General features: G+C 39.8%; 1 protein-coding gene across 1 annotated transcript; it reads right to left on the minus strand.

Annotated features, from left to right (window-relative positions):
• Window positions 1-507: 507 nt before the first annotated feature.
• wdr4 (WD repeat domain 4) lies at window positions 508-11,318 on the minus strand. The gene is made up of 11 exons (XM_033987027.2): window positions 11,223-11,318; window positions 9,881-9,943; window positions 9,646-9,783; window positions 8,052-8,208; window positions 7,397-7,509; window positions 6,549-6,609; window positions 6,142-6,240; window positions 4,617-4,681; window positions 3,881-4,073; window positions 1,282-1,351; window positions 508-787 (listed from the first exon to the last, which is right to left on the minus strand). Exons 1-11 carry the CDS (start codon window positions 11,303-11,305, stop codon window positions 597-599), a joined length of 1,233 nt encoding a protein of 410 aa, XP_033842918.1. The 5' UTR covers window positions 11,306-11,318; the 3' UTR covers window positions 508-596.
• Between the last annotated feature and the right edge of the window lie 152 nt (window positions 11,319-11,470).

Below are 11,470 nucleotides of genomic sequence, written 5' to 3' on the forward strand. Positions count from 1 at the left end.
CTTAATAATGTTAAAATGCTAAAAATAATTTCTTAAAATATCTAGGACACACAGAGGTTTGTAAAAACAGACAGAGACATAACCTTAACATATACAAAATACAACGTAACAAATTCAGAGTTTACAAAACCTTGCAGCCCCTAATCCTGTAATACAAAAGGAAAGACAAGTGTTTGTTTTACATAGTTTTAAATACAGTTGCATTACTTCAAACACCCGTCCTACTTAAACATCACACTCAAACTCTGGGGAAATAGATACCACTAGACTACACTCTTTAGCTTTAAAAGACAATAAAACAATACTTTTACTTTGCTACATTTCACCACTGCAAATCAGTACCATCAAGTTGAAAAAAGCTTTTAGATGGGAGTTTGTCTTGATTACAAAAACAGATGACTGTCTCAAAGGTTTTCTACCTTAGACCACTCCTGGATAAATGAGGAATTACAATGACAATTTAGTCACAAAACATCACAGAGATAGAAATGACACACACTCAATACATGATTTGTTGATAATTTATTTCAAAACTTAAAAAGACAACTTAAAAAATTAAATCTGCCATGAACTGTGTGTATAGGTAAAGGATGCCATCAGGATCCATTAGTCTCTGTCTTGGACTCTGTCTTGGACTTTTTGGGCCGCTTATGATCCCAGCTCTGGTCCTGGCTTCTCTTCTGGCTCTGCTGCTCCAGACGCTGTTGTTTCTTCTTCATGTACTCGCTCACATTGTCATAGGTCTCCACGTAGAGGTGCTCCAGACGACTGCTGCTGCGCTGACCCTCTGGAACAAGAGAGGAACCCACACATAAGAACAACTGAAGCTCTATTGCATGTATGTCTATGGTGGAATGTTAAGCAGTTACCATGGTGACACAATGCACACATTAGCAAACACAGCCCGAAGTTTTTAGATGGCTTGAAAACAGGACATTTTCAGGAGCCTGTGATCACTACGAGCGTTCATGGTCCTGTTAAGGTGTTTCAGCTACAAGGGGAGAGCTCACCTGTTGTATTTCCAGCTAAGTCAGTTCTTCATGGTCAGATTGTGATAAAACAAAGATCAGATTACAGTCTAACTTGAGTAACAGAGCTTCAGACAGAGCAGTGCCTCCAGTTAGCTACATGTTAGAGCACAACCATTTTGGTGAAAATGTAACTGACGTGAACGCATCTGCTAGAAGGTTTTTAAATGCAAAACCTTGTCAAAAGGTGGTGGTCCTAAAGGAAAGTCCCAGGAAGTGCAAAAGGTTGCTATGGTGCATGTGTGTCTCTCACCGTCCACTGAGTCCCAGAGCGGTGTGAGGGCTGTGGTCACCCGGGACACTTCTGGACTTTCTGTGTCCACCTGAAATAGATCATGGACATATACACTTCAGTCGGAGTTTCAGACATTGTGGATTATTGTTGTGCAGGGGGGTGTACACATAATCAAGTGTAGAAGAAAACCTGAGTCTTTGAGACAGATTTACAAAACTCCTGATTCACAAGATGAGTGGATTTCTGCAGCTAAACTGGGTACAAGCTAATCAAGCCATACATGAATTAATATCGATGTAACAATACATTCATATCTTGTTTTTCTTATTTGGTTTTATTTGAATGATTCAACCACTATCTCACAATGTGTTTGTGTATTGTCATTAGCATTATAGTCTATTAATTACACAGAGAGGGGTAGTTTGGAAAAAATGCTAAACACTGTTCATCTGCTTAACATTAACTGACTACTTAGAAACGCCTACTGTAGAAAATAAAATCAGAAACTTAAGCTAAAGCAGTGTTTTATTGTGTTTATTACAATGAGTGTGGCTGCCTTTTGGCAGCTAAATCAGCACATCGAGTTTTTTGATATATTTTATCAGTTTCACATCATTTAAACTGTCAATATCAGCAAAGGTTATAGGTACAAGGCTAAATAATAAAGTCTATTTTTCATAAACATCTCCAGGGACCTTTTTTGATCATATAAGAAGGTGAAAAGTAAACCAAATGGCCAGATATTTCAGAGTTATAGCAAAATCTAAGGTATTTAAAATAATATGCCAGATAAGAGTCACTAATGTTTAATCTAATTTTTAAGATAAATCATTGTCTGTGATTTTATTCAAAGAGAGAAAAAAAAACAAAACTCTAAAAGCAACTCGATGCCATTCATTAGCACCCTGTGACTAAATTTAACAGGGAACAGTGGGGAAACATTAGAACTTAGATCAGAAAATAACGTAACATGGGGCCTTTAAGATCAGAAACAGGCTCTTTGACCAATCAGAGGTGAATATGGAGTTGAGATGAGGTAAGGCAGTGCACAAGTAGCCACAAGCTTTCATTAAAAAAAAAAAAAAATCAGACACACAATCTTCACTGCACAAAATACTAAATTTCCATTTCCCATCCACCCTTTAATACTTACCAATATGTTATCTTTTCCAATGGGAGGGCATCTGTCGTATCCCCTCACCTAGAGTCTGATCTTTCTTCTAGTAAAAGGAAATACTCAACCTAGGTGCTACCTATTTTTCTGCTCTCAATGAGGTCATAAACTTTTTTATAAACTGCTCTTTCATGGTTCTGAACTCTAGTCGATCTTGATGATGTCTTTGCGCGCTGTTACAGTCTCTTATTTACAGCCTCACAGTCAGTTTCAATATTGCCATTTTCTATCCACATTTTTATTATGTATATAATGCATTATGTCTTATTTTTTATTATTGTTTCTTGAATATATATTTGGTATTTTGGGTCACATGTCTGTGGTCTATTATCCCACATTCCTTAATAAAAGGTAGTCACCTGGTGCACTCTTCAGACAGTTAGGAAAAACGTAGGTTACTCCATGTCTCAATAAAGGACTTGCGATTTTTCTACACAAGAGTGCCTTGGATTGTTTCAGTTTTCACATCTTCACATCAGTATGTGCCAGGCTAAATCTCTGTTCCATGATAAGTGGCCTTATCCTTGAAGAGCACTTCCACTTCACCTAGGATGAATTCTAAAATGCATTGTTATGTTATTTTTTTTGCTTTTTATTGTCTAAAAGGAAATACATATTTTAGCATTTGTGTCAATAAAAATTTGACCTTTTATGTGCATGCATTCTTTCTGGAGACAAGCCAAACTAGAATAGCAACAACAAGAGCAGTTTTCCTCCAGTAAACAGTGACCCAGTGTTCCTATAAACGCAGTACGGTGACGTCAGGAATGTTAATGTATTAGCCACGATGATATGTCCGGTGATGTGTTTAGTTTAATGAATTACTGTACACTGTAAAAGTCATTATCAAACATTAACCCTGTAGGCTAAGAACAATTTGATAAATAAGCGTGCACATGCTTGGCCCAAACACTAGGTGTGCTCCATGGGGCTTTATGATCTATTTGCATGATGCAAATAGACATGATGATCCAGAGTGATGATCATGTTCAAGCGTCTTAGTAACTTTCCAGGCTGTTCCACATGAGGGCGTTCACAGTTCCATAGAGAATCCAGGTTTACCTCAACTTTGAGTTCACAGCCTCCTCTTGTGTTCAAATGCAAAATATAGCTGTGGACTGCACCCAGAGATCATAACATATTTCGATAACCATGTTACCTTTAATTATTTTAGAAATGCTATATTCTCCAAAAACAACATATTAACATTGTTGTTTTTGACGTTCTGAGTTTCCCCTCCCATTGCTCTCTGCGTTAAGTCACGCCCCCTTCAGAGCACCATCACAACAATAATAAGTGTATGTGGCTTTGTGGGTTAGACACGATTGTCCAGGCCAGGGTAGGGTCAGATCCAGAGACCAGGCACCAGAGCAGTGGAGGTCCAGTGTGGTCAGGATGTGATGCACATTCAAACATGACTATAATCAACCAGACAGTACACACCTGCTCATAGGTCCCATGCATACGTGCGTAGACCTCCACAGGCTGCTCCGCACAGTTTAGCAGCACCCAGAGTCGGCCCTGTGGGTCAAAGGTCACATCCAGGGGGTAGTGTTTGAGAGGCAGGAGATTGTAAGGTCTGAGCACAGTGCCCCCCTCAGTCTGCTCCAGGGACAGCAACTGGATCTGCTTCACCCTGAGACACACAAATTCATATTTGTGTTTTAGTAATATCACCCACCCTAGTTTCTTGTATTAGTTCATCTTTTAATCTTCTCTCAAATTTCAATGCTTCTGGACATGTTTAAAGGAACTGTATGTAGCCTGCACTCTTACTTTTTAACAAAGGAATTACAATCACAACTGAACTTGGGTTCCAACCTGCAAATAGAGGACACATACAAATTTTTCTCATTCTCAGTATATGGACAGGCCACGCCTCATGTGAAAGCTCAGAACCTCCAGAATTCACTCATTGAGCTGCAGAAGCTGCACTAGCACTGATTAATGATTAGTCACTACATAAACCCCGGCACATACATTCATATCAGAGAGTCTTTTTAGGTTTAAACCTACTGGATTTCACCATTGAAACTGGCAACTCAAATGAGACTCATGCTTTTTGATTGGATAATCATCTTGAGAACCAAAACACCAAATTATAACATAAATAAATGTCCAATATCTTGTAATTAAGAATAAATTCTTATACTTGTCAGAAAAATAGCATTGGACCTACCGCTCACAGAGAACAGCGACATGGCACCCATCTGGAGAGCCGCGCAGCCTGCTCACTGTCAACCTCTGCACAAACAACATAACATAACAATACCCACAAAGGGAGTAAGCAGTTAGGAGAGCCTTCAGGTTTATCGTCAACTTTTTCTGTATTTTTCATTTCTCTGCAACTCTACAAAGCACTTTAACCTTTCTTTATGTAATGCATTGGGGTTGGCTCAAATTAGATGTATTATATACTGGAAATATAATATTTTAGAGAGTGCTTCGACAAACAGGAAACATTTGTTGCCAACTTGATATCTTTGTTTTGCTAACATGTCGGCTCAATATATAAGTTGCCATCTGTGGAACTACAGTGGTTTATCACAAAATCAAGTCAGCATTTGGTAAGAGATTCTGATTTCATGTTTATTCTTTTTGACTTTTTGTTTTGGCCTGAGTCTGCATTCTCTCTTGTCCAATCATGTTTTGTTATTTTAAGACAGTGGAGACAATCCCGTTCCTCTCCAAGGCGAACCAGTGGAAATGAGGCTCAGTACTAGTTACTACAGTCTAAAGAGGTGGTGTCTGAACAAGAGGTTAAGAAGACATGCAAAATCATAATTAGAAATATTTACAAAAATTATCAATAAACTTAAAACTTGTGGGAGAGTGTAAATTTGTCAAAAAAAGGGAAAATAAAAAGAAATGTTTGCCATTTTCTTTCAATGTTAAAGTTTTGTTGTTTTTTTTGTTTTTTATTTGTGAAATAACTGAAACTAAACTTACTAATTTAAACAAATTTATTATGAATGGGATTATTGTTGCAAAACCATTTCAATGTTCAATAAGTGTCTGTGACCCTAGGACAGTACTAGAGTACCGTGTGCCCCTGGGTTCTACAGCGCCGACCCTCTTCACACTGTGCATGCTTCTGCTGGGTGATGGTTTTAGAAACCACAATGTCATTGTACATTGTTTTGAAGATGACATTCAAATATATCTGCCATTGACCGCCAATGACAATCAGACCACAATCAAAGCTCTGCAGGACTGTCTCAGAGATGTGCAGACTTGGCTGAGCACAAACTTTCTGAACTTAAGTGAAATTAAAACTGAGAATGTGGTTTGGCCAAACTAAGCCACTGCTTGGACAGCAGTGTGATTGGCCCTCTGTCTTATTGTCGCCCTGCAGTGAAGAATCTTGGGATGACTGTGGACTCTATGTTCAAACTGGAAAAGCACACAAGAGCAAGTCACGCCTGTGCTGGGCAACCTGCACTGACTCCCTGTTTTACATCGGGTGAAATTCAAAATGTTACTGATTGTGTTTAAATGTCTGCACTCTAGGGGTAATTTTTATTTGAGGGAGTTACTGCAGCCCTATAATCCACACAGAGGCCTGAAGTCAGCTGACCAGCTCCAGAGGTGACAGAGCCTTTTCTGCTGCAGCGCCAAGACTATGGAACAGCCTCCCTCTGCTTGTCATATCTTTGCCGTCTTTAATGCAGTTTAAGATAAGACTGAACTGGACGGTGATATACCTGGTCTGGAGCCTCCTCTCTGGGCTGCAGCAGTCCTCTGAGTTCCACGCTCTGGAGGCTGCGACCAGTGTCTATGTCCCACAGATGCACTGTCCCATCCTGGAGACACACACAGGTTTAAAAGCTTCTTGGGGACATTACACTGACTTCCATTCATTTGCTGGACACTGATCCTAAATTTAACCAGTCAATACTTCTCCTCCTAACCTTAAATTATTTCAACTCATATCTCACCTTTAAACCATGTTGATCTAAAAATAATACCAGAGGAGCTGATTTTTTTTAAGTGTGTAAGGATTTTAGTCCCCACAATATGATAAATACCTGCCCACAAAACAAGGCTCTCAAAAACTCAGCTACATTAAAATGAGTTGTCAAAATGAAAAGTGGTGCAGAACAGTACTCACCCCAGAGCCTGAGATCAGAGAATGGGGGCTTCCAGAGGGGGCCAGGAGGGTGCTGACAAACCTGCATACAAACACACAGACACACAGCTTAGAGACGTACACACACACACACAGAACAGGAACAGTGGGACCCCAGGCTCCACGGGCCTGACTATGGGCCTGACAAAGCTGGTTTAGTCAACCCCAAACCTTGGATTGAGTTAAGACTTAGATCAGATGTGTCTCTCTGTTGACATGTTTTCTGTTTTCATCAGTTACGAGCATGCACACAGAGGTTTGGTGTCTCTTCAGGTGTTCACTAGAGGGGACGCTCTTACACACTGCTCTTCAGTCCTTTACAAGATTGCTTTCTTTGGTCCTTGGAGAAAAAGTGCGTCTCCAGCTTCATGTTTTATGTCCATCATATGCACAGGCCAGATCACGCCACTCATCCTCCCATAGCCTTGGGAAAACCCCCCTTGGTGCCTGGTTAGTTTGCGCCCTGCAGCACACTGCATATTTAGTAAACGTATGGTCTTTTCTAGATCTATATGCATTTAGCTGCATAAAGCAGTGGGCAAACATGTTTCTTTTTCCAATGTATAAGCTACAGTAATAATATAATACAATGCACCTGTCAAGATCTGCAAGAAGCCAATTCACATGAGCAGTAATGGTAAATATGTGTCGTGCCCCTTTCCCCATGAATGTGCACAGACTCAGAAACACACACTGAGGCACACTTTGTGACTTATCTCTAAGGTTCAGGCTTTGAGAAGCCAGCTCTCTGAATTAAAGCCTGACTATGTTCAACCAGTTTCATAGTATCTCCTCATGATAGAGAGAGGAGCTCTGTGGATCACACTCACTGCTGGTGGCCCAGGCAGAAGGACTGGATGTTGTAGGGAGACTTGGACCAGCTCACTCGGATCTTCTCATCTCGGTCACATGTCACAATAAAGCGGTCGTCCACAGATACTGTCTGCACACAAAAACACTGTCACCAGACTGCACAAGGGTCATCAGAGAATTCACACATACTCACATCAAAACTGTTCACATGACATTTCAATAATCTGATAATTCCAGAAATCAGATCATGATCAGATTTTAGTGTGTATAGAAACAGCCACTGACTAGGGTATCAGTGAATGAATGAAAAACAGCATTGTGAAAGGACTCCATTGGGGTACCCTGTCAGACATCAGTTCCTCACACAGTAGACATGTGTTCAAAGGGGGCTCTGTCACAGTAACTACTATATCGATCAATAAATGAAAGCTTGAACACATTTTTGGGCTCCATATTTGTAGTGTGTAGAATTTCTTTGCAAATGTGGAAAGATTTTTGTTATTTGATGAAATCTGAGCTATCAACGGTTGAATATGTAATTTCTAGGGCTAATTATTGCTTAATTCTGTCATTTATTTGCTGCATATTATACATAGATATATTTCTGTAGCATTATATAGTGTTTCAAAATGAGTTATGTTGACAGGGCATGCTCTGCGTGGTCCTCCTCACCAAATCCAACACCATAGAGAGGTGTCCCAGCTGCAGCTCGGGCTCCCGAGCAGGTTCCTTCACTGACACACTGTACACGTCTCCAGACTTATCGGCCACCAGCAGGGAGTCCTCTGCCCAGGTGAAGGCTAGAGCTGTGCAGCGGCGAGCCAGCCACCTGATACAAGAGAGGAAGGGAAGTCAGCAGACATATGGGAATATATCGGAGGAGATAGTTCTCACGGTTTCTTAACTTTTAAGAGAAGGAAAAAACTCTGGTAAAAGCAACACGGCACGGACAGTATGTTAAATTTTATAAACATGACGTATCTATGTCCCCAGATAAGAGTCAAATCTGTGTGCAAATCAAATATAACTTTTACTGATAACAATTGTAATTCTGTAAAGCTTAAAAAACATTGGACATGATGGCCAATTGTTTGTTATAATTTTGTATTTTGGTTCTCAAGACGATTATCTAATCAGAGCCTCACATGAGTCTCTCATTTATGTTGCCAGTTTCAATGCTGAAATCCAGTAGATTTAAACCTAAAAGGACTCTCTCTGATCTGAACTATGGTCACTATGTAAAGCCCACTATCTTAAGTCAGATGTGTTTCCATTTGCTTTCTCACTGTCAGATTGTAGATTTGTTGACCACTTTCATGGTTAATATCACTTTAACTATTTATTTATACTAACTAATCCAACTCTCAATCTTGCCTGACGAGATAAAGACTGAGGTGAAGATTCAGTGATTTCTATTTGTTAATGATCAGCTTGGGTCTTTTTAATGGAGAGGTCTCCAACAAATACTCTGTCAGTAATAGCATGTGGTTTGGAGCTTTGGAGGAACACATTGGGCTTGTTTTGTGTTAAATGGCAATGATTAAACATCTGTATTGTTTATATTCATGAAATCCAAACTGAGACGTTTTTTATTTGTTTTAGAAAAGAAAAAACTGACATCAATGAGGAATAAATACAAGAAAAAAATCTTGCAGCATTTTTGACAGGCATTGTGATTGTGATTAGATTTGCGATTTATGTTTTAATAATGTGATTCTGTTCAAAGTTCACATCTCGAACACATCTAGAAGAATTGACAAAAAGACTGACAAACTAATTCATGAATCACATTTCAGAACATGTTTGTACAAATCTAAACTATTTGTACAAACATGTGCTGAAACGTGATGCGTCCACTCAAACGAACGATTTTGATTAGATTGTGAATAATCTTACAGCCCTAATGTGTACCCATAGATCGAATTACACATAATGGCATGGTGTTTCCCACAAGTTTATACTGAGACATGGTGACACGAGCAATCCCTATTTGAATACTTTCATTCAATAAAATACATGGAGAACAATGTGACTTTTTGGCTCTCCTGATAAAAAATTATTACATACAGGTACAGTACAGTTACTGATATATGTTTAAGACAATGCCACAGGCATAAAGTATAAATAATTTGACAAGTTTTTTTGTTAGTTTCTTTTTTAACTGTGGGGCAAAAGTTAAACTATGAAGGGCACCATAGTAGTAGTAGTATTATTAGGATACACTGATAAAAAACAAATTTTAAACAAAGGAAAAGACATTACTTACCTTACACTGAGTACAGTCCAGGTGGGGTCCCTCCTCAACAGCACCAGTCTTTTACTGTCATCACTCAGGGCCAACAGTGTCCCTGAGCCAGATGCTGCTATGGCCAGGATCTGGTCACTGCCCCCCTCATGCTCTCCACTGTTTGTGTTTTCATTGGGCACACAGACAGAAGTCAGACCAGAGGCTAATGACTAATGCCAACACTGGTGTATGGGAGTCTGCAAGCCGTACTCACCTGTCAGCCTCTGCTTTCTTGGGCCTCTTCTCTGCAGCACCACAGTCAAACTGAAAGGGAGCACTGAAGACGAAAACCAGGGGTAAACATGGATGGAACAAAGCAGGTTTTATTCTGCTTGGAATGCCAAACTTATAAGTTTATGCACACATGACAGGCTAGACTACTCATTTAGACTGACATTTAAGATTTTAATAAAAATCTTGCTTATTTTTTTTGTAATTCTAGTTTATAATGTTACTTCCTGGTTGGACAAAGGCAGCAGATGTGACATACGTGGAGGTAATTCCATAACTGTTCTCTAGCAACTATAATATTAACAAGGGCCGAAACTTATCTAAATCACACAATAGTTATTATTAGATAGATAAAAATAAATGACAATGCCTTTATTTTGTTAAATGATTTAAACTGTCAGAAAAATGTCTTCTTTGTGAGTAAATTGTCTTTGCATTTTGGATGTAGTTTCTGTGTTGATGAAAGAGGAGTTCTGTTTTAGAACTAAGTGCTGCTTGCTGTATTTTTGCACTTTTCCTCTCTGCTTTTTTCCCCACAAATTGTCACTTAACTGGTGTAAAACAATGATAAATGTTTAGCACAGGTAGTATCCTACCAAACCAAGTCATACTTAGGAAAACATGAAAACCCATCAAATGCACTTCAGTTCACTAATGCACAATGCTATACAGTTTAATGTTCAGATGTTAAAAGTGCACTATGGTCTGGTCCCTGCTTGTCTCCATGGAGTGTTATGGTAAATGATAAATGGACACATTTTAAATTGTGCTTTTCCACCTTCAAGGCACTCAAAGCACTCATCAAGGAACCACTCACTCATTCATCTATTCACACACACATTCAAACACCAGTGTACGCAGACACTGGGGGCGAGGTGGGTTAAGTGTCTTGCCCAAGGGCACAACAGCATTCATCTGGGGAAGCTGGAATTGCACCAGTTCGACCGTTCTACCTATGTTTATTGTATGTCGAGAGCAGGATTCAAACCACCAACCTTCGGATTGTTTAATGACATTGTAGCCAGGCCATTCCAGCCAGGCCAAACCAGAAACCCAGAAAAGAAAAGTAGAGCAACTTTCAAATTATGAAATTAAATAAACATTATTCGGTGTTAAAAAAGTATTATATCGTGATTAAAACGTCTGTTTGTCAGTCTGGCAGTTACGGCTACAGATCCGAAGTTACCGCAAGCGTGTTAACTAAGTGAATGAAGAACGCGATGTAGAGCTACGTCTTTTTATGACAGCCAAATCCCGTAAACCACCCGATCACGCAGTCTCCGGTCCTCCCCGCTCTTGTCCCGTGTCACCGGTGACCAGCCCACCTGTCCTGGCCGCAGTGGACCGCCAGGAGCCTCTTGTCACAGCTACAGATGAACCACTCTCCGCAGAACTGTACCGCCGCCATATTTCTTGTTTACTACACGTGGGAAGGGAAGTCTCGCGAGATTTTTCACGGGTCAGTAGACGCGTCCAACATCCAGTTTTTTTTTTTAAATAGATCCATGCAAGAGCCATGCGTCGTCTACTTTCATGGTCTGTAGTCCAATCGTGAGATGTTGCTGTCTAGTGT

This window comes from Periophthalmus magnuspinnatus, chromosome 21, assembly GCF_009829125.3.
Source record: "Periophthalmus magnuspinnatus isolate fPerMag1 chromosome 21, fPerMag1.2.pri, whole genome shotgun sequence".
Taxonomy (NCBI): Eukaryota; Metazoa; Chordata; class Actinopteri; order Gobiiformes; family Gobiidae; genus Periophthalmus; species Periophthalmus magnuspinnatus.